The sequence below is a fragment of the Sminthopsis crassicaudata genome, chromosome 3 (assembly GCF_048593235.1).
Source record: "Sminthopsis crassicaudata isolate SCR6 chromosome 3, ASM4859323v1, whole genome shotgun sequence".
Lineage (NCBI taxonomy): Eukaryota > Metazoa > Chordata > Mammalia > Dasyuromorphia > Dasyuridae > Sminthopsis > Sminthopsis crassicaudata.
This window is the reverse complement of record NC_133619.1, coordinates 334,465,583-334,490,058: the sequence shown is the minus strand read 5'-3', so window position 1 is coordinate 334,490,058 and position 24,476 is coordinate 334,465,583. Positions and strand designations below refer to the sequence as shown.

General features: G+C 38.1%; 1 protein-coding gene across 5 annotated transcripts in view; it reads left to right on the top strand.

Moving 5' to 3' along the window:
- Nucleotides 1-24,476, top strand: part of SLC12A8 (solute carrier family 12 member 8) — a 161,108-nt gene that overhangs the window by 5,786 nt on the left and 130,846 nt on the right. Inside the window, exon 2 of one of the 5 annotated variants that reach the window (XM_074301451.1) lies at nt 6,287-6,428. The exons of the other annotated variants lie outside the window; for them this stretch is intronic. Coding sequence (XP_074157552.1) covers nt 6,366-6,428 — 63 coding nt within the window. The 5' untranslated portion in view covers nt 6,287-6,365. The remainder of the gene's footprint in view (nt 1-6,286; nt 6,429-24,476) is intronic. 5 annotated transcript variants of the gene reach the window in all.

Sequence of the window (24,476 nt, the reverse complement as noted above, 5' to 3'; positions counted from 1 at the left end):
GAAAGTGGTAAAACTCTTTCTTGTGGGCTGGTGCTGCACCAGTCTCTTAGGTCTTTCCCTGTTAATGTCCCTGAGCTAGGGCCAGTGGCAAATTGGCCACTTCAGCCACAGGGTTGGCCCTTCTCCCCCTTTCATTAAGAGGGAGCCTGCTATTTTCCTAACATAATGATTCCCTTTTTGAATTGCTCCCGTGAATAGGAAGTTTTTCCTTGCACCTAATCTATATCTATATTTTACAGTTTTCATTCATTTTTCTAGATTCTGCCTTCTAGAAACAAGGCTCTTTCTCTCTATTTCCTCCTTTACTCCGTTATCTGCTATTGAGGTGGCCCTTATACTTGCCAAGGCCTCCATATATCCACTAACAGTGTGTCCACCATCACCTCCAACATCCTCTAGTCTTTAATCTCCCTCTTTCCATGCTGCCTACACACACACACATGTCTCCCCTAGCCTTAAAAACCTCTCACTTGATCTTAGACCTTTCTCATCTAAATTTTTCAAAAAAGCCACATACATAAGGTACCATTACTTCTCTCACTTTCTTTTTAACTATCTCTAGCGTGGTTCCTAATTTCATTATTCAACTTAAGTCACTCTTTCTAAAGTGATCTCTTTCTCTGTCTGTCTTTCTCCCTCCCCCCTTTCCTATTTCCTTTGGCTTTTCAATTAACACCTTACTTAATTTTAAAAGAAAAAGAAAGAAAGAAAAATTCTCATAACAAATGTTTGGAATCAAGCACACTAATTCTCATTTCATTCTGCAACTTGAATGTATCGCTTCTCTGTTAGGAAGTGGGTAGCAAGTTATACCATCAAAGCATTAGAATCATAGTCATTTGCTGCATTAACAAGTCTGTCAGAGTTGGTTGCTTTTACAACATTATTGTATAAATTGTTCTGATTTTACTCCCCTCACTCTGCATCATCTCATACTAATCTTCCCAAATTTCTTTGAACTCATCCCTCTGCAGTGCTCTCTTAATTGCCAAATGTAATATGCTTTTCTCTGTTCTCATCCTTCTTGACCTCGCTTTGACTTTGATCACCTTTTGTTACTGGTTACTCTCTCTTTTCTGGTTTTCTTGACATTCTTCTCTCTTAGTTTTTCTCACACCTACATAATAATTCTCCTTTGCTGGATCTTCACCCATACTAAATCTACTCACTATGGATATCTCTGGGGTTCTACCTCCAGTCCTTTTCTTTCTCTTTTACTATTTCACTTGGTGATGCTCTCAGTTCCCATGGGTTCAATTATCATCTCTATGCAGGTGATTCCCAGACATATAATCCCACTTTGATCCCTCTCCTGAGTTCTATCCTTACATCACCAATTGTCTACTGGACATTTTAAATTTTACGTAAATATCTCAAATTCAGTGCATCTGAAAGAGAACTCATTATCTTTCCCCTTTTCTGAACTTCCCTTTGTCAGAGTACCACCATCCTTCTAGTAATCTAGACTGTGTCTTCCTCACTTCCTCCCTCTTCCTCTCTTTGTGCTTAGTATACTACCTTGTTCATAGTAGGTTCTCTATAAATGCTTATTCCCTCCCCTTTCCCTTCTCTTCCCCAGCCCCACAAATCCAATCAGTTGTTCTATTTTATCATTTCTTCCTCCACATCTGTCTCACATCTGTTTACTTTTCTTCACCTACATAGAAATGCTTGTTAATTGAAACAGAACAAATTGAATTCCTTTTTAGATAGATGGCTCTTTAAGTACTTGAAATCAATCACCACATCCTACTTAAATCTTATTTTTGAGCCCATCCTAAGTATTTGTATCACCAGAGTTTAGCATAATTACAGGCACAGAATTATTGTTATTGTTGATGTTTTTGTCCTTCATTCTCAAAGAAGACCATGACATTAGGGAGGTGATTCCATGACATGCAAATGAGGGAGGACTGTGTCTCACTTTCTCCTCAGAGCCATCTGGATCCAGGGACAACATATAGGTGAGAGAGATGGCCCTCCTCAGGAACAGAGTTGGGACTTAACAAATGCCTGTTGATTGATTCTTTTATCCAGATCAAACCTCCTTCATCTTTCAGCCAGTTCTCATGTGACATGATTTCCAGTCTTCTCACCATTGTGGTTTTCCTCCAGATTCATCCCAGCTTATGAATATATTTCCTAATATGCAGAGCCTTGAACTCAACATAGGATTTTAAATTTTTCATTATTGTAGAGTGGAGGAACCCTTACTTCTTGGTTTGTGGACAATGCACCTCCAATGTGCCCTAGTATGACATCATACTTTGCTGTCCATGGCACAGTGTTGGCTCATTTTCAGCTTGCTGTCCACCAAAATCCAAATCTTTTTGACAGAACTGATTTCTAGTCATCCTCTTATTTTTTTCTTGTGATTCTTTTTTTGCTGAGGCAATTGGGGTTAAGTGACTTGCCCAGGGTCACACAGCTAGTAAGTGTTAAAATGTCTGAAAATCTTCGTGACTTCAGACCCGGGTTCTTGATGTATTGCACCAACTAGCTGCCATGACAAATTTATCCCTTTCTAAATACTCATTCACCAAACTTTTAGTAATATGCTGTAGTTGTCAGGAGCAAAAGTCAAGTTTACTGGTTCATACCTCACAGACTTCACTCACTTCCTTTCCTATTTTGAATATTGGAAAATATCTATTCTTCTTTAGTTCTATAGCACATTTTCCACTTTCTATTGTCTTTCAAAGACCATTGACAACAATTTAGCAATTACATTTACCAAGTATTTCAATAGTCTGACCAGGCCTGGTCATTCAGAAATCGCTTGTTGGTTTCTTCCTGAGAATTTTTGCATTTTGTTTTCTTTCTCATTTTTTCCTTTTTGATCTGATTTTTCTTGTGCAGCATGATAATTGTGGAAATATATATATAGAAGAATTTCACATGTTTTTAACATCTATTGGATTACTTGCTGTTTAGGGATGGGGTAGGGGAAAAGAGGGAAAATTGGTACACGAGATTTTGCAAGGGTGGATGTTGAAAATTATCTATGCATATGTTTTGAAAATAAAACCTTTAATTTGAAAAAATATTTATTTTATTTTGATTTTTGTTGTTTTATTTTTTTTAATAGTATTGTATTTTCCCCCCAGTTCCATGTCAAGAAAAATTTTAGCATTCATTTTTTCAAGATTTTGAGTTCCAAATTTTTCTTCCTCCATTTCCCCCCCTCCTCTGAAGATGTTAGGCAGTTTGATATAGTTTATACATGTGTTATCATGCAAAAAATTTCCATATTAGTCACTGTTGTGAAAGAAAAGACAGGTCAAAAGGAAAAAAATGAGAAAGGTTAAAGTGGAAAAAAAAAGCTTCAATCTACTATTGTGTATTTTTTTTTTTTTGATCATTCTCCAAATACAAGGAAAAAAAAAAGCAACAAGGACCTGTCACCCACTGTCCCTTTTCCCAAAGGTTCCCAAAGGTCTTTTCTTTTATCACAAATATAGCTCAAAATGTCCTTTTTTTGGGTAGTTCTTAGAATATAGAACCAGTCTCAGCTTGCATTCTGACACTGTTTTATGGACAATGTCACACTTTTGTACTCATCTTGTGACCTGCCCTTGTTTCTGTCTTATTTTTATATTTGTCTTTTTTCTAAGTTGATCACTGAGTTCTTTGTGCATTGATAATGCTCTCTTTGGAGAACTACCCTTGTTTTTCTGCACTGGAATTATTCATTTTTGTGCCTTCAGTATTTCTTCTTGTGAGCTTCTCATATTTCCCAAGTTTGTTTACCCTCAGAATTTTAAGCCCTGGAATCCTACCTGTCCTTTCTTTGAATCTCTTGAAATATACTTTCCCAAAATCGTCCTCTCCTTTTCTGTGACAGATTCTAAGGGTAGTGGTCACTTCCTCATGAGATTCTAACCATTTATTGTTTCAGCAGCTATTTCCACCTCAACTATAAAATTCATGTCTGAAATAACAATTTGAACTTGTGACTTCCTCTACCTTTTGAAAAATGAAATAATCATGAACACAAGTCAGGAATATATCAATTATTTTGCTTTTGTCAGTGAGGTCTCCAGATGTCCAGATAATTGAAAGAATGTATTGTTCCTGTATCATCCCATTATGCCATATTTTTTCTGTTTTTTGAAATTCATGTCAATATCCTCTTTCTGTCTTCTTTGCTCTTCAGTTGGGCTGTAAATGTGCCAACTTCTGTTTCACCCTCTAGGAACTTCACTCACATGCTCTCCAGCTTGTTTCCCCCTCTGTTCCTAGATTTCTTTACCAGAATAGATCTTTTTGTTATACAGTGCTACATCACTCTGTTCCTTTTATTTTTTCAATTTTTCTTGAAGATATTTCATGGCTTATTGCTGTGATGAATTCCATGTCTACCATGTCTTAATTCATACCTATAAAACTGAATATTCTTCTTTGCCTTAGGCAAGGAGTGAATTATCCAAGTTTTGTGCATTTATTTATAGATACTGGAGGTCATGTGTTTTATTGCTGGCTTTTAAAGCCAGCCTTCTGGTCTACTGTAAAATATTCTTTCCCTCCTTTGCTACTCTTTATATGTTGCACCTGCTACTGTTCATGGTCTAGGCATGTTATTTCTGGAGAGTTTCCTCCCTTCTCTCTGTTCAGTGGAAAGCTCTTTTGGTCACATTCATAGGATTGTAGGCAAACACATTTTTACCAGTCTCTATTATGAGTGATCTATTCCTGGCCAGCAGACATTGTGTCTGTATTTTCATTCATAACTCAGAAGTTTAAACTTTATTACTGAATACTATCTTCTTAGCTAATTGTTCACTCTTCCGAAATACCATTTCTCTTGCTCTATGTAATCAAGGCAAAGAATGGTCTGTCTCCTAGAAGAAAAGGTAAAGGAACTCTCCACTCTAAAGGTTGTGTACACACACATACATTTCAATATGAAATATGAATTTCAAAATAAAAACAAATACAAATTTATTGATCAATCATGGGGCAGCTAGGTAGTGCAATGGATAGAGTACCAGGTTTGTAGTCGAGAAGACGCATCTTCCTGAGTTCACATCTTCAATTATTTTCTAGCTGTGTGACCCTGGACAAGTTTGCCTTAGTTTCTTCATCTGTAAAATGAGCTGGAGAAGGAAAGGGCTAACTACTTCAGGATCTTTGCCAAAAAAAACCCATATGGGAGTCATTGAACAGTCAGACATGACTGAAAAATGAACAGCAACAACAAACTGATCAATCAATCAGTAAGCACTACTAAGCATTTAATTTGTCAGATTTTTCAGATATAGGTTGGGCGCTAGGAAGGCAGAGACAAATGCCCTCAAATACCTTACATTCTATTGGAGGAAATGATGTGCCTATAAATGAGTATATATGAAATAAATACAAGGTAATTTTTTTGGGAGGGGGAGGAGCTAGATAAGACAAGAAGAAATGAGATTCTGTGAGGTAGAGGTGAGATGAGGTAGGAGTTCATTCTAAACATGGGAGATGGCCAATCCAAAAGCCAGGAGCTGGATCATCATGTGTGCTAAACAGTAGTAGAGTCAGTTTGAGTAGATCATAGAGTGTGAGAAAGAAAATAATATATAATAAAGTTAGAAGAATAGGCTTTGAAGGGCCTTAAGAGATAAACAGAGAAGTTTATATATAATCCTAGAGGCAATAAGGAATCACTGGATATAACTGAGTAGGGAAATAATATGGTCAGACCCAAATTTTAGAAAAATCATTCTGTCAGTTGACCAAAAAAAAAAAAATAATAATCTGAAATGGCAAGGGAGGAATCCTAACCTATCTCAGGAGTTTGGAGAGTGGGAAAATGTCATACAAAGGAGAAAGAGGAGAAGGACTACTGAACACTTGGCAACGAGAAACAAATATGAAATTTTCTCCAAAGATAAAGGATCTGAACATTCTGAAAAGGAAGCTGCTACTTATCTTCCAAGGAATAATAGATAATATGGATCCATTGGTGCTATCAAGTGCCATCCACTATGGCAAGATTAATGCCAAGATCATTCAAGAAGGGTTTGAAGAAGCAAAGACAAGTAGTAGTGGCTCTCTATCATGGGTACTGAGGCTATATTTGTTCATGTGATAATAATGGATATTTTCTTTCTTAGGTAGATAGATAAAATATTTATTAAGGGCTTACTATATTCCAAGAACTATGCTGAAATCTGGGAATACAAATACAATAAAAGGAAATATATATATATATATATATATATATATAATGTTATAATATATAATAATAATAATTTTATATATATATATATTGTTGGTTGATTGTTATCCTTTCTTTTCGAAGAGGACCAAAATGACACCACTATGTTAGAATCAAATTAATGTGGCTGATTTGTGACTGACCAGACCAATCCAAGCCTGGAATGTTCTGCCTCCAGCGCCCACTTCAACTGTTGAAGATGCCAGAAGTAACAGCAATGACAGTGGTAGGAGTCAGAAGCTTATATTATTTATTCGAGGGAATGCTATATCTAGGGCTCCAATTATTAGTACGACCAGTCAGTTGCCAAAGCCCCCAATTATAATGGGTATAACTATAAAGAAAATTATCACAAAGACATGGGACACAAATAGTCCCTCTGAACAGCTGGGCTGGCTTCCCTAACATTGCACACCTCACATTTCTTCTAAACCCATTCATTTCTGCCTTGCTCATAGAACACAGCACCTTCTCTGATGAGGGCATGGCACGCTGGGCAGTCCTGTGTCTCCCATGTCAGAAATCAATTCTAGGTTCTTTTTTTTTTTTTTTTAATAGTTTTTATTTACCAGATATATGCATGGGTAATTTTACAACATTGACAATTGCCAAATCTTTTGTTCCAATTTTTCCCCTCCCCTCCCCAGATGGCAGGTTGACCAATACATGTTACATATGTAAGAGTATAAATTAAATACAATATATGCATACATGTCCAAACAGTTGTTTTGCTGGACAAAAAGAACTGGACTTTGAAATGAACAATTCTAGGTTCTTAAGAGAAACCTCAAGAGTGTCCTTGTGTCGCTTTTTCTGACCACCTTGTGAGCACTTGCCCTGTGTGAGTTCTCCATAAAATAATCTTTTTGGCAGACATACATTTGGCATTTGAACATTGAATGGAGTTGTGCTCTCTGCAGTAGAGCTGGAATGCTTGGCAGTTTAGTTCGAGAAAACACTTCAGTGTCTGGTGTCTTGAGAATCTGCCAGGTGATCTTGAGAATCTTCTAAGATAATTCAGATGGAAGTGATTCAGTTTGCTGGCATGGCACCAGTATATTGTCCAGTTTCACAAGCATAAAACAATGAAATCAGCACAATGACTTTGTAGATCTTCAATTTGGTACTCAGAATAATAGAGTGTAACACACACACAGGCACTCACACACGCACACACTGGATTGTTATTTTTTGTCCTTCATTCTTGAAGAAAACTGCTGTCATCAAGGAGGGAGATGTCTTGACTTGCAAGTGAGTTGCATTTAAGTCAGGCAGGGCTGTACAAACTCACCAGCCTCATTCTCTTCTCCAGAGCCATTTGGGTCCAGACATAAAATATATATATATCAGAACAAATATAGTCTTGGATACCATCAAAGACCTTAGCCTTTTTAAGTTAAGGTCTTTAACAGGTCTAAGGCAACACCCATTCAGTGATTAAGACTAAGTAAAAAATAAGGCAAAAGATTTTTGGCTCCTTTTGGCTTCTTTTAAAAAAAAAAAAATCAGTCTGGGAGGGAAAGAACCTTAGAGTTGCTGGCCAGAACAGAAACAATTGCTATTTACACTCATTCTGAGTGCACAAAACCCAAACAATGGCTTGGATTGGGACATATTTTTGGCCAATCAATGAGAATCAAAGTGATTTGGGTTTAAGATGTAGTCAGGTAGCTCCATTTGAATTCCAAAGACATTATCAATATCTGGTTTTTCAGAGTTTTATTTCAAGAAATTTATATTCCTTTTAAGATCTTTTCCTAGTCTTGGTTTGTCTGAGGCAACATCCATTCAGTACAGAAGGAAATGGCAAACCTTTCTAGTCAGTAGTTTTGCCAAGAAAACCCCATGGACAATAAAGTCCACGGGCTCATAAAGAATTGGACATAATTCAATGACTGAAACACAACTATATATCTATGTGTGTGTATATGTGTGAAGCATTTAAGCAAAAACAGAATAACTCCTTGTACCTGGTAGAAGTTTGGACTGGAAAACTGCTTAAATCTCTTCCAATTAAAAAAAAAAATCATGACCCTTTAAGAAGGCATTAAAAAAAGAATAGAATAAGTACCATCTATGAGAAGGGAATGTCCTGAATGAGTTTCTGGATTGAGTAAGTAGATCAGCCTAGCTAATTAATTGTATAGGAAAACAATAGAAGATAAGGTTTGAAAGGTAGTTGAGATCTGATTGTGGGAGGGTTTTGAATATTATGTTAAAGTATTTAGAATTTATCTTGTAAACAGTAGATGGTCATAAAAGGATCTAGAGCAAGTAAATGCTGATATTGCTGTTTTAGGAAATTAATCTGGCAGCAATGTGGGGTTATGGAATTGTTGGTGAGAGTGAAGAAGAACGTGAAGGAATTTAGTGAGGAAGTTGTTGCCGACATCCAAATATGAGCTAATAGAGGACTAGACTTGGTTGGTGATATTGGGAATTGGAAAAGAAGGGAGAAATTGGGAGAAATTGTGAAGTAAGAATCCATAGAACTTTGTAAGATTAGATGAGGTGAGATCATAGGTGATCAAAAGACTTAGAGTTTTGAGTCATTCATTGAGAATGACTTTCCTTATCAGAAATAGGGACATCAAGAGGAAGTATATAATGATTTCACTGCAGACAACTCTGCACCTTTGTGACTTGGACCTCGTCAAGATAGTCTAATAAAACTGAAATGACAATGAGATTCTTTTTGTTCCAGGGAAGGTGAGCTGCTCTCCAGTGCAATGATTTCAGACTTGGAAGGTACAATAGTTTTGGACATATACATATAAAGATAATTTTTAAAGATTTGGGAATATGTGAAATTTCTGAGGAAGGGAGTATAGAGAGTAGAACAGAAGGCAGAGAATTCTACTTTGGTCATCTTCCACATTTAGGAGAATATAGGACAAAGTAGAATGGGAATACAAATATAGCAAAAGTTTAGTGCCTACTGTGTGAAGAGTAGTAGTCTAAGTGCAGGGGAGGTACTAAATTTGGTTAAGGAATGGAACCTACCATTAAAAGCTTATAATATAATTGGTAATGGAAGGTGAACAGAGATAGCATAATGTCATGGAAACTAAAGGAGAAAAGACAGTTTTAGAAAGGAGGGGGTGTTAAAGAATGTCAAAAGCTATGAAGAATTCAAGGACTAAAAAAAATATAGGTGAGTTTGTAAATTAGGAAATGATCAGTGAATAACCTTTGAGAATACAATTTCAGTACAGAAATGGCATAAACCAGATTCCTAGGAGTTATGGACTAAGTGGCTGTTGAGAAATATAGGTGGAGGATGTAGACCATTCAGAAAGTTGGGAAGTAAAAAGAAAGATAGAAATGATGAGAATTAGGTAAGGAGTATCTAAATGAAATTAGGGTTAATTAAGGTTTAGTGGCAGGTTTGGGGTCCAGGAAGTCAAATAGAGCTCCCCTGATTTTGGATTCGGCACAAGGATACAGAGTTAAATGAGGTCTAGTGGCGGCGCAGAGTTCCCTGTAAAGGAACTTACAGACCCGAAAACCTAGATTGATAAAAGAGGTTTATTATGGGATTTGGAAGTAAGGTTAGAAGGTAGAAAGACACCAGGGCCAGAGCTGGCGCTGGGTGGACAGGAACCCTTGACGTGGCCACCTTAAGGATGCCATGTTTGGGACTCCTGCAAAGAGTGGTCCCTAGTTCCCTCTTTTATGTTAGAGGACTTTTGGTAATCTTGAAGGGGCTTGTGGGTGGAGTCCCAGGTTAGCTTCTGGCTTAAGCTTCAGCCAGGGTTAGAATTTGAATAGAATTCAATGGGTTTTTAGATAAAGAAGAAGCTGTTTGTGGGGGTTGGGAAACCTGAGCAGATCATTAGAATGGGGGCTGGGACAGCCCAAGTTAGCTCAGATCCATTAGGGGCTGGGAGAGCCCATTATCTCCCATTGGAATTCATGGAGGCTGGGAGTTAGAAAGGAATCTTAACCCACATCAGAAATAGCACAAGAGCTTAAAGAGACTGATAGAATGAGTGGACTCCAACAAAAAACCATGTCCCTAGTAGCAACCCGATATCAAGCTGACCTTACAGAATTATCTTGTGCTGACAGAATTATCATATACAGATGGAGCTATCCTATACTGACACCCATTATTATCTTATACAATTTGAAGGTTAAGCTATAGTGAACTCCCGAGGCTATCTTAAATAAACAGGATAGCCATGACCACCAAGTGATGTACTAATACATAATTAGCATAGTATCATGCCTTGTTTATTGCCCTTTCCATAAAAGGTCCCACCTCTCCTCTTGTTAATTGTGTGATCATTAGGAACTTAACCAGCTAAGCCTTACAACAAAGCTTTGCCCTTTGACTTCCTAGAGACGGTTTGTGCCTGTGAATTCATTCTAGACAACTTCTCACATTTGTGACTTGTGACTCATCAAGCAAGAGAAGGTATTTCCATTGTAAGGGGAAATTATTTGTATATGTAAGCAGAAAGGAACGAGTGAAGATGCTAATGAGAGAAGGTATAAAAAAAAAAGGAGCAAAATCATGGAGAAGATGATGCAGAAAGAAAAAAGGCACAGTATGGAGAGCATAGAAGAAAATATTAGTTGTGAAAGGTAGGCAACATTACCCCTCTGAGACTAGAGGGAAGGGAGAGGTGATAGGTATAGAGATAGATTTTTAATGGGGGTTCCTTATAGATGGTCCTCATCTTTTCAGTAAGATATTTTGCAATGTCAAAATGAGAAAGCTGGACTACCAATAGTAGTTAACATTATCAATAATAGCGTTTTAAAGTTTTCAAAGTACTTTACAGATATCTCATTTTTTAATTTCCACAAAAGCTTTCATAGATGAAGAAATTATGACTGACAGAATTTAAGTGACTTGCACAGACTAGTAAGTGTCTGAGGCAGGAACTGAACTCGGGCCTTTCTGACTCAAAGTCAAGCCCTCTGTCCATTGTACTCCCTTAGATACTAGCTCTCCGAGGTTGAGGATTCGCTGAGGGTGGGCACTGAAATGGTTGACAAATGGAAGTTTGGAATATTAGTTCCTAGGAGTACCCTAGGGAATCAGCGATAACAATGTCTACGTGAACCATTGGATTTCTGAGCTATAGGAAAAGCCCTGTTGGAGCTGAGTAGAGAGAGCAAGTGCTAGAACTTTACCAACAATCCTTCCCTAGAGATAAACAAAGGCATGATGATACGGTACAAGTTGGATACTGAAAGGTTCTCTGGAGGGATCAGAGATGCAAGGAAATGATTAGAGTTATGGGAGTGAGCTGGAGAAGACTACGTGAGGAAAGTGATGGACAAGAATTGGCAGAGAGAAGGCCTGCTCTGTTTGTTTGAGAGCAGGGAAGGAAGGGATCAGAAAAGATGAAGGGATGAAAGGATTGGAGCTGTATCTGAGCCCCTTGGGAAATTGGGCTGGTTTTTGTCTTTCTCTCTATCTCCAGCACTTAGGATAGTGCCTAGCACATAGTAGGTGCTTCACAAATGGTTTTTGACCAATTGGCCGAGTCCAACCTCCTCATTTTGAAAAAAACCTGAAGTTAAATGATGTGTGTAAGGCCACAAAGACAATAAGAGGGAATTTGAACCCAGAGCCAATGTTCTTCCCATTCTATCACTTTATAATCTGAGGTACGCTACTACTAGTTCTTTTTCCATGTTCTAATGGGTGAGAAGCTATTATAATGGTTTGTGTATTCAAGAGAAGTAGGGGCAGACATGGCCTGGGAACCTACCTCAATGTGTTTTATTGATTTCTGAACAAAGTCTATGGTGAGAACATGAGCACTTTATCCTTTTTCTGGATCATTCCTTAGTGGAGTGTGATGAGTCTAGAACTTATTGAGGTTTTCAATAGACTCATCCATATGTTGGACAGGTAGAAATGGTAGTATGTGTGAGTCCTGGTATAGTAACTAGGACATTGGCTTAGAGTTAGGAAGACCCAAATTCAAATCCTACCTGAAAACCCTTGCTAGCTATGTGAACCTGGGCATGTCACTTCCTTACTTTGAAGGAATTGGACTTGATCTTTAAGGTCCCTTCCAATGCACTTTTCTTCAGTTTTCTCTATCATAAAATGGGCTGAGGGATGTTCTTCAATGGCTCTAAGATCCTTAGCCCTATTTCTGTGATCCTTTGTTCTCATATATTGACATATTGTCATATATATATTGACAAATATAGTATCATACTTAAGTCTCAAATAGATAATGAAATGGATATAACCATATCAGCCATTTATTAAGCACATACAATGTGGTTAATGCATTTATACTGTGATTAAAATATAATTTAAATACAACCAAATAAAATAGTCCTTTATCTCAAAGCACTTGTAGTTTAGTGGGGCAAGACAATACATATAGGAGTATTGGAAGGGACAGGAGGATAGGACAGGAAGGCAATATAGTGTTAGATTGGTCAGTGAAAAGGGTGAAGGCCTGGTTCTGGACATTACAACAAGACAAAAAGCAAAAGTTTAACCATTAGGGCTCAGCACCCCAATGGCAGAATTTAAGCTCTCTTGAGAGTAAGATGAGGATAGTGATAAGAATGTAGGTGTTATGGTTTGGAGATAGCAAGAAGGGGCATGGAGATTTGATGACCTATTTCTCCTCTTCCTTTGTATATGTTTTTGTTACCCACCTCCTCTTTCCTTTTATACCCTTGATATTTTGTGTTCCAAACCTCAAAAGATTGTTCTCTAGGTTTTATCCACAAGGGGAAAAACACCATCCTACATCCCCTAAAAGAGTTTCAAGATATTGAGAAGGCACAGAAGAGGTACCATCTGCCTGTAGTATATGTGCCCAAGCATCATGAGCATTTATCTAGCCAGAGCTTCTGGTGAGCCTGACCCAACTGGCTCCAATCAGACAACCTTGCTGTGTCTTACCGGTTGGTTCTGTTTCTTCCAAAAGTGATACTCAATGATTTTTGATGAGTATTGAAAAAGGAAGCTGGAAAGGTGAGGTGAGGGAGGGAAGTGATGGAAGGGCCATGAATGGCAGGCTGAGAAAGTTCCCACTCACCATTTTAAACAGCAGCTGAATGTCAGGGACATGAAGAAAATGATTGTATGAGAAGATGAATAGGATAGTTGCATCCAGAGAGGACAGGAATAGGGAGATTGTAATGGGAAATATGTATGTTACTAGAATTTAAATTTCAAGGAGCTCAACAAAATGAAATGTTTACAGGTTTTGTGTTAGAAAAACCTACCGAATACTCCAAGATCTATCTTAATGTTATCCTAATTAGATCCTAGATTATTCTAGTTATCCTAATTAGATCTGTGGAGACATTAAGAGACATAAATCTTCAAGTGCACTCAGCAGTTGTGGGTTCAAACTCCAACTCTATCATTTACAACCTGTGTGATTGTGGACAAATCATTTTCCACATTTATAAAATGATAGAGAGGGAGATGTTCTACTTGTCCTTCTGATTCCCTTCAAATTCCTATGATTCTAAGATCCCAGGATCCTAAAGGAATGAGGAAAGGGCTCAGGAATTTTCATCTCTTTCCCCCAGGGAATACAAGGAAGCCAGTTAGATAGTGCTGCAAGTGGGTACTTTGCCAGAAGCAAGCTGAGACTCAGCACACCAACAATGGAAAGTAATCTAGCCCACTAGGGAGCTGGATATGGCCAAGACAATAAGCAGCCCTGCAGAGATCTCACAGCTGGAGCAACACCAGTTGCTTTGTGGGTGGGTGGTTGCTGCCTTTGATCAGCACAGCTGATACATGGTATTTCCTGGAGCCTGATGGGGTCCCTCATGGTTTGGGCACATCTCTCAGCCACCATTCCAACTATGCCATCTGTTATCATGGGGGGAGAGATAGATTACAGGGGCAGGAGGAATGCAAGCACAGTCAAGGATGACTGCAAGGACTTACACTCATGCAGGAAGAGCATTTAAGCTGGAAAAACACTGGAAATAGCATTAGTGGACTTACATGCAAACCAGCCTCTCTGGGTTGATTTGAGATGCTCAGCGGCAAAGGTCAACAGAAGATTGGGAAAGCAGAATGGTCAGAAGAGCTGGGGCATTGCCCTTTTATTTCTACATTCCTAGATGTAAAGACTTGTATGTTTCCCCAAATTGCATTTACTCTTATGTTACACCACAGTCTAGATACAGGTCACACTGAAAGGGGGGCAGCTGAATGATAATGGGGACCATGCTCCAGCTTCAGCCTAGGACTTCACATGAGCTAATTACCCAATCCTGGTGGGAGGAGTGTGCCTTTGGAGGTACTAGAACAAAACTGGAAAAACCATATATTTTTCTTTTACCCTCAATTCTCTTTTCTGTGAAATGCAAGAATAATGCGTTAACGTTTTTGTTGTTCCAGGAACCCCTTTTGATAACAATAAAATATATTCTGGGCCCATGAGGAAGGATAGGAGAAGAGTTGTACCTATACAAAATATATTTTTAACATAATTGATCTTTATTGCTTAAGTTTCTATTATGAAATTTTTAAAGCAGAAATCCCTTAGACCATCGTCTCAAAACAGTAGATAATCATCATTCTGAATTCAAATTTGGTCTCAGATGCTTACTAACTGTGTGACTCTGAACAAGCCATTTAGTTTGACTTAGTTTTATTTTTCTATAAAGAACTGGAAAAGACACATCTCCAATAGCTTTGCCAAGAAAATTCCAAATGGGGCCACAAAGAGGCAGACATGACTGAAAGACGATTGAGCTAGAGGCCCCTTCCAGCCCTTGACATTGGCTTTCTAGGATGTAGGATCCAAATTCTCCCCAGTACTAGAGCAAACACGAGAATACACTACTGGGCACAGTTGCCAGTCTTTGGATGCTCTGCTCATCTATTTCCCATCACCATACACTCCTTCTGCCTTTTACTCTCATCAAATCCCTTTCTTCCAACAAGACCCAACTCAAGCATTATCTTCTAGAGCAAGGGTGAAGAATCTTTTTTTTTTTTTTTTTGTGCCAGGGGCCATTTGGATATTTGTAGTATCATTCACAGGCCATATAAAATTATCAACTTACACAGCCCAAGTAGTAGGAAGCTGTTGTATCTAGCTTTTAGTACATCATCGCCTGTAGTTGCCTTAGCAAATAATTTCCTGAACCTTGTATATAGCCTGCTGGCTAGATATTCCCCACTCTTGTTCTGTGGGAACCTTTTCCTAATCCCCCAAACTGCTGGTGGTCTCCCTCTTAAATGACCCTGTATTAACTGCTTTATGTTTATATTCTTTATATTTATCCTCTATAAATTCTCTCACTCTCCACACATACACACACAAACACATACATGTAAATGTATGCATATATGTGTACAGAGGTACATATACATGTGTATATGTGTGTGTTTATACTTGTCTTCTCCATTAGATGATGAATTATTTTAGAGTATATAGAGTTTCATCCTTTGTATTGGTATCCCTAACATATAGCTCAGTTTTTGGCATATAGAAGGTACTTAACAAATCTTTGTTGAATGATTCTTCCTCCTCCTTCTCCTCCTTTCTCTTTCTTTCTTCTTTTTTCTCCTTCATTCTTTTCCTTCTTCCTTTCTATTCTGTGTTCTAGGTGTGCCTGAAATGCTTTCTTTTTTAAATTATTATTATTGCTTTTTATTGACAGTACATATGCATGGGTAATTTTTTACAACAATATCCCTTGCACTCACTTCTGTTCCGAATTTTCCCTCCTTCCCTCCACCCCCTCCCCCAAATGGCAGGCAGTCCCATACATGTTAAATGTGTTACAGTATATCCTAGATACAATATATGTGTGCAGAACCGAACAGTTCTCTTGTTGCACAGAGAGAATTGGATTCAGAAAGTAAAAATAACCTGGGAAGAAAAACAAAAATGCAAGTAGTGCACATTCACTTCCCAGTGTTCCTTCTCTGGGTGTAGTAGTTTCTGTCCATCATTGATCAACTGGAAGTGAGTTGGATCTTCTTTATGTTGAAGATTTCCACTTCCATCAGAATATATCCTCATACAGCATTGAAGTGTACAGCGATCTTCTGGTTCTGCTCATTTCACTCAGCATCAGTTGATGTAAGTCTCTCCAAGCCTCTCTGTATTCGTCCTGCTGGTCATTTCTTACAGAGCAATAATATTCCATAACATTCATATACCATAATTTACCCAACCATTCTCCAATTGATGGATATCCATTCATCTTCCAGTTTCTAGCCACTATGAAAAGAGCTGCCACAAACATTTTGGCACATACAGGTCCCTTTCCCCTCCTCAGTATTTCTTTGGGATATAAGCCCAGCAGTGGCACTGCTGGATCAAAGGGTATGTGGAGTGACCGCGTTAGTACCTTGGATATCTTAGAATCAGCCAAAGTCAGAATAAGCAAAAGTCTTTATTCTTGGTCTTTTGGGGTCGCTGTCAGGGGGTTAGATATAGGAGTCTCCACACCTCCTTTCTCTCTCTCCACCGCCCAAGAATCATCCTGCCTATCCTACTCCACCCTCTGATCTCTCCTCCCCTTCTTTGTCCACACCCACAGATCGAGCCAGCACAGAGTTGAGTAGGGTCATCCTCCAAGCATGTTAATAGAGAATTGTCCAATTAGTAATTAGCCTTAAGTGCTAGATTATCTCTGTTAAGTGCATCTGCTCAGTTCTAGCCCTTTACAGATATGCACAGTTTGATAACTTTTTGGGCATAATTCCAGATTGCTCTCCAGAATGGTTGGATTCTTTCACAACTCCACCAGCAATGTATTAGTGTCCCAGTTTTCCCACAGCCCCTCCAACATTCATCATTATTTGTTCCTGTCATCTTAGCCAATCTGACAGGTGTGTAGTGGTATCTCAGAGTTGGCTTAAGTTGTCTCTGATCAGTAGTGATTTGGAACACCCCTGAAATGCTTTCTTTTCTAATTTCTACCTCCTTGTTCTATTGGTTTCTTTCAAGTCTCTCAAATTCCATTTTCTGTAATATTTTTTTTCTCATTATTCTTGAATGTTGCCTCCTTTTCTCTAAGATTATCTCCAATTTACCAAAGATATAGGATATTCTCAAAGTCTTTGTGTATTCTAAAGCTTTATTAGTTCAAAGCTCCCAAACTCAAGTCCTATTAACTTTAAAATGCACCCCGTTTTTTGGGACATCCTATACATCTTGTTTGCACGTAGTTTGTTTGAGGTCTCTCCCATTAGACTGTGAGGTCTTTGAGAACAGGAATTTTTTTTTTTTGCCCCTTTGTATCCCTAGCACTTAGAAAAGTCCCTGACACATATTAGGTACTAACAAATGTTTGTAGATTTGACTTTCTTCCTTTTTCCTGACTTTCTGCCTTTGGTGCTTGTGAGCTACTAGCCTCACAGAAACAGGAGCCAGAGATCCCACTTTTGAGGTTACTTAAATGCATCTGGGAAGTCATCCTTTGTGGTGAAGAAGCATTCGTCACCAATGCTTATCAAGGGCTCTCTGTGTCATCTTATTTATGGTGTGATTCCTTTTCTTGTCTTTCTAGAAATCTTTCATTGGTGGGTGGTGGGTAATCAGTGATTATTAGCCTATCTATTCCTTTGCTTTCATTACGCCACAAGCTTGGGCCACCTTCCTTTCCAAAGAGTCACGAGATAGTGACTCTTCTCTCAATGCACACCATTGGCAACATGTCACTTATGTAGACCCTTCTCCATTCCCCAGCAGGAACCCTCATGAGGTTATCAGTAGATCATCACCCTACCTCATTTGTGTTGAGTAAACACTGGCTCAGAGAGCTTGCAAAGTACCCAAGAAATAGTTGCTACCCCAGAACCAGGCTTTGGAGGAAATGAATCATTATTGACTTTCCTAGGTAGAAAGCTGAGGGCAAGGATTGTTTGATGAAGGAATTAATTATTGGGTGGAGAAAAAGAACATTTTTTTCTCTCCATCATGATTCCCAGTTACCAAACTAGAAATCAGAGTCATTGGCCACCCTATTATATCCTGATTGTTTCTGAGTAGTCTGTCATCCAGCCTCCAGAGTCAGAATCCTTAAACATGATTTTCCTGACTGTCCTCAATCAATAAACATTTAGTAAGTGCCTGCTATAGGGCAGCTAGGTGATATAGTGAATAGAGTGCCAGATCTTACATTAGAACTACTGCATTTAAATCTAACTTCGTTCACTGGACAAGTTACTTACTCCTACTTGCCTCAGTTTCCTCATCTGTAAAATAAACTGGAGAAGAAAATGACAAACCACTCTAGAATTTTTGCCAAGAAAACTCCAGAACAGTCAGGTGCTACTGAAAATGACTGAACAGCAATAACAACAGGTTCCTGACACTACACTTAGAGTTGGGAACACAAATACGAAAAAGAATGTCCCTGTTGTCAAGGGGCTTAAGTCTAATAGGAGAAGACTATACACAAGAGGAAGCTGAAAAGGAAGTAGAGGTGGAGACAGGGAGGGCAGATAATCTAGAAGGGATGCTCGCTTGGGTGTCCTTACCTAGAGGTTCTGGGAGGAGCTCTTTGCCCTCCGGTCAGAGGATTCCCAAGGGCAGAAATATGAGTTTGAGGATTGATGTGATCTTGCACAGAGGCAAGTGCACATTCAGGCTAGTGCTGTCCTTCTTCATGACTGGGACCTTCTCCATTTCTCCCTGTGCAAAGAATCCAGATTATTTAATAGGAATATTTTATAAGTGAAGAAAATGAAAAATGCACAGTGAACAAGAATCCTTTTCCTTTAGCTGCCTGTATGGCTAAAAGGTGGTCCCAGTGAATAGAGCAAGACCTAAGCTTCGGACACTAATTAGATCACTTTACCTCAGTTGCAAAATGGGATAATAATTATTGGTTGCTGTGAGGATCAAATGAAAATATTGTAAAGCTCTTAGTGCCTCATAAATAGCTTGATATATGTGCTTATTAAATGCTTGCCTCCTTCCTCCCCTCTTTGACTTCTCTTTCCATTCCCATGAAGATATCGTTGTATATCCTTTAAGTCTCTCCCCTAGACCTAGGTTCATCTTGTATGGAGCCATGGTCACATCTCTGTTTTCAGCCTAAGCAACAAAGCTGAGATATGTGGGCTGCCCAGACTGACCACTGGTTCTCGGTTCTGCAGTGGAAGGAACCGTCTTGGGGCTCTCTTTCCAAGCCTTATTAATAATTAAGTTAGTAACATTGACAAAGTGAGTCAAACGCCTTTGTTTGCGGACGCCAAGTTTTCCTGTGTGTCCTTTGTCTGGCAGGGAGGGGCCTTCCTCTGCTTTGGCCTCCGCTGACCCCGGTCTGACCATTTGTTCTCCCCAGGTTTCTTCCTCCAGCGGCCAGAGCCAGTGGGGACTTCCCAGTGGTGAGAGAGCAATTCCAGATGGTGGCGGGCTGCACCACACTAGGATGGCAGGAGGCTTGTGGAAGACTGCTGGCAGAGGGAACATTAAATTCTCCCTATATTTATTTCAGCCCTGCCAGGCACAGAGTGCTGCGCTGGGCGCTAACATGTAGAAGATCTTGTCAGCCCAGCTTTTTTGGGTGTGGGGAGCAGAGGTGTTAACAGCAGTTTCCAAAGGGGCAGGTGAGAGGGAGAATGATGGATGGACAGTTAGTGTTGTCTCGTCTTCCCCCTGAGGAAGAGGAGGGACACAGGAACAACCAATTTACAAATATATATATTTTTATTATAACTTTTTATTGACAGAACAAATGCCTGGGTAATTTTTTACAACATTATCCCTTGCACTCACTTCTGTTTCAACTTTTACTTTCCCTCCCTCCACCCCTCCCCTAGATGACAGTCAGTCTTATACATGTTAAATATGTTATAGTATGTCCTAGATACAGTATATGTGTGCAGAACCGTACAGTTCTTTTGTTGCACAGGGAGAATTGGATTCGGAAGGTAAAAATAACCTGGGAAGAAAAACAAAAATGCATTTTTTCCCAGTGTTCCTTGTCTGGATGTAGCTGATTCTGTCCATCATTTACAAGTATTTTTAAAGGTACCTACTGTGTGCTATGCTAAATCAAAACGTTTCCTTCCCTCAAGGACTTTATATGTTAATAGGGAAGACAGAATGTGTATAAATAGCTACATTTAAGTTCCATACAGAATAGATAGGAAATAATCTTAGGGGGAGTCACATATTATGAAAAGGATTGCTGCAGTGGGAGCAGTCTCAGCATCTTCCCTCCCTCGCCCTAGCCCTTCCCCCCAAGTTAGGCTAGTTTTTTTCCTTGAAAGGTAATGGAACCATCCTGGAGACTCCATCAGCCCAGGACATTCATGGCTATGGTTGTTGACATCATGGGATCACTTCCCAGTTCCTGATTACAGAACAAGTTCCAGGCCCTTTCTGATACTTGGCTAGGGGACCATGATGGACCTAGAAGCAGGGGTGTCTTGGGCTGTCTTCAATGCATATTTTTGTTAAATGTTTCACCTTTAGCTTTGTAAATCTCCTTTTGTTAACTGTTGAGTGACCCAGGAGTACCTAATTTCATTTCAATATCAAATATAAACTATTACAAGTGTGACCTAAGTCCAGAACAGTTACTTTCTGTAGCGGGGCTCATATCCACCCTAACGAGACAATGGATTCCTTGCAGTATCAAAATATAACTATAAATTCCAGGAATCATTTGCCCATCTTGTGATGTCCTCCTGCAGAGTTGTACATGCACACATCATGAAAAAACAGTTCTTATGATAAGGATTCAAAATCAGGAAGTCTGGGTTCCAGTATTAACTGCTGTTATCAATTAATCATCAAGCAAATCTTTAAGTGCTTTCTATATACCATGCACTATACCAAGTGCTGGGGGTTAAGAGCGAGAGAACAACACATGTAGTCTCTGCCCTGAAAGAATTTACATCCTGATGGGAGAGACATCATCATGTATAGGTAGAAATATGTAAAATAAATTTTAAGTAGTTGGGAAATAGGCTTAAAGAGGAAGGCACTGGCAACTGTAGGAACCAGCATATTAGCTCTGGTAAAAAATTTCATTTGTTGCTACTCAATGATTGTAAGGATTGTATTTTTAAAAATAATAATAGCTTTTTATCTTTCGTAATACATGCAAAGATAGTTTTCAATATTCACCCTTACAAAATCTTGTGTTCCAAATTTTTCTCCCTTCCTCCCCCATTTCCTAGGCAGCATGTAATCCAATATAGGTTAAACACATACAATTCTTCTAAACATATTTCCACATTTATCATGCTGCACAAGAAAAATCATATCAAAAGGGAAAAGATATGGGAAAGAAAAAAAAAACAAAAAAACAAGCAAACACCACCACCAACAAAAAGGGTGGAACACTAAGCTGTGGTCTACTTTCAGTCGCCATAGTCCTCTCTCTGGTTGCAGATGACTCTTATTATAGGATTGCATTTTTAACCCTTGACTTAAGTTCATCCAAAGAATAAGGTTTTGGTGCATACATTAACTTTTTAATGTAATCCTACATGAAAAAGTCAAATGGAGAGAGATCTAGTAATGGAGGTGGCAAGAAGATCCAAACACTCTGGGAAAGTGTTATCCAGAAACTGTCATATATACAATGCATAATGATAAGGTACTTTTTCTTTCTAAAATCAAATTTAAAGTTTATTATTAAAAATTCATAAAATTGAGGTAGGTAATAAATGTAAGATATAATAACCTAAGTATAAAATGAATATATACAATTAAACTTTCAAATGATTTTTTTGTGTGTAACATTTATACTTCTGAAGTTATTAAAGTTAGGCTACAAAAAATTGACTACAATTTTTGGGACATGTTATATTACTTATTATATTATATTACTACAATTAATAATTATAAATATATATATATACATATATAAAAATTATATATGATTATATTAATTACTTATATTGAATAATAGTCTATAAAAAGTTAAGACTTTAATTTGGAAAAATGACTGTTTAAAAATACACAAGGCATATACATACACATAAGAATTATGTATTTATAAAATAAAAACTTATTTCATATGTTTTTGTGTATGGTTATATCAATGTTAATTAAAACGAAATTGAAGTTTGAAAGAGGTTAATTTAGGAAAAACAAAAGTCTATACTACTTTAGATTGATTAAATGGCAATAGTTCTACATACTAAGCTATTAAAGAAATGGTTTGGGGCATTTTTAAGACTGAAATCAAGGAAGATGACTGTGGGGACTATAATTGCTAATATGCAAAAAATAAAAATATAAACAAAAAACTCATTTACATAGAGCTCTGAGTCAATGGTACTTTATTAAAGGATCCATTGTCCCCTCTAATAAAGTGGACCTTAGATATTCCTTATGATCTGAGATGCCCCCTTCTCCCAAGGCCTTGTTTTTAAAAGGCGTGATCCCAAATTTGACATCTAAACATTCAAGATGGGCTATACAAAGCATCAAATCCTATTGGTTGATAGCCTGCTTTGAGTGCCAAAAATAATGCACCAGGTAGAAATGGTATGTCAGCTGTGGGATCTTGAATTTAGCAAAGTATAGGGCATCTAAGCAATCATAAGATGGTCACCTGATCATGTTGGTGGTCTGGAAATACAAAAATAAGCTGGGGGACTTTCCATGTAATTGAGTCATCTCCATTAAACTGGGCTTGTTCACAATGACAAGGAAAAACAAGGGTGGAGGGCCTTCCTATGATAAAGCAAGTGAATTTAAAATCTGCATTTCTCAGCTGTGGGGCCTAATATACAGAAGTTATAACGGCTACTCCTATGGAATCATATCAAACTGATTAATACTGATTAGAACAGAGTATGGGTCCAAATGAATCATTTCTCTTGTGACTAAGGCCATTTGCAACAAATCCCATGGTGTCACATCAGTCAGAATTTTGGTCTGGGTGGACCCAGTGCTATGGGGGTAGCACCTCTCATATTAATATGGAAATATCACCAAATTATTCCCATGTTATGGGAAGAAGTAACTAGAGGAAATGAGCCTAAATCAAAATAGAAGAGAACTAAGTTCAATAGAAGAACTTGACGAGCATGAGGATCTGACAGTGGAATGATCTTCCAGTGTCTCACTTAGATGATTTAGTCAAGCCAAGTCAAATCAGCAAACATTTATTAAGCATCTAGACTTGTGCTAATTGTGGAGGATACAAAGAAAGGCAAAAAAAAATAGATATAGATATAGATATAGTTCCTGCCCCCAAGGATCTTACAGTTTAATGAAACCTAGTACAAACAAATGCAGACAAAATCAATTGGAGATTGATTTCTTTGATTAGTCCATTCCATTATTTTATTATTCAAGAGTAAGGCAGACTTTAGTCCAATGTGATTTCTACTAGACCATCCTTTTTTTTTCCAGCCACCCAATTTTTAAGAGTCCTGAGTCTTTAACTTTAATTAAAAGACCACAGTTCAAGGGCCTTCATCTATAGCTGTCAGCTCCCCTGTAATGAAGCCTATGGGCTTATCATTTCAGAACAACCTTTACCAGTATTATTAGTTTGACCCTCTCTAGTCATTTGTTGCAGAGGATTAAAAGAATCCTACAGTGAAATTTGCTGTAGAGCAACTGAGCACAGTGTTCTAAATAGGTTATAAAATGATATCTGCAATAAAAGGGGACAATGTTGACCCAATTAGATAGGCAAGGAGAAGGCCAAATTATCTCATTTCAGGTTTTCCTTTCCTTTCCTAAATGATCAGGAATAAATTACAGAACATAATTACCCTAAGATCATTTCCAATATTTCTAAGCTATTTTTAGTATTTTAATATTGTATAGGAAGAATTGAAGGATAACTTGGCCAGCTATACTGCTTTCAGGAAATAATGGGGAGAACTAGATATAGTTCCAACATGTTGGATGGAGCCTCTTTGGAAGAAGTGAAAAGATGTAGACGGGAATTACATGGCATGAACTATTTTGATCAAGTGTAGTCAAAATTGTTCTGGAGTTGGTTTGAACTGGTTTCTGAGAACTAATTGATGAAGTTTTTATTTATTTATTCATTGGGGGTAGGTTGGTAGAGGGAAGCCAACTTGGAATTGGGGTTAAACAACTTGCCCAGGATCACACAGGAGTAAGTGTCTGAGCCCAGATTTAAACTTGGATCTTCCTTACTCCAGGACTGCTGTTGTATCCACTGTGTCATGGAGCTGCCCCACTTTGTTAAATTTTTTGTGTGAGCATTTAAGCATCAGAAATTGATGAACACTTTAAATCAAGTCTTGATGACTTATTTTGCTGATTGTCTAGACTTAAGAAAATGATGGAGATGTTAATAATTCAGATTTAAAAATTTGAATAATAGCTTTTTATTTTCAAAA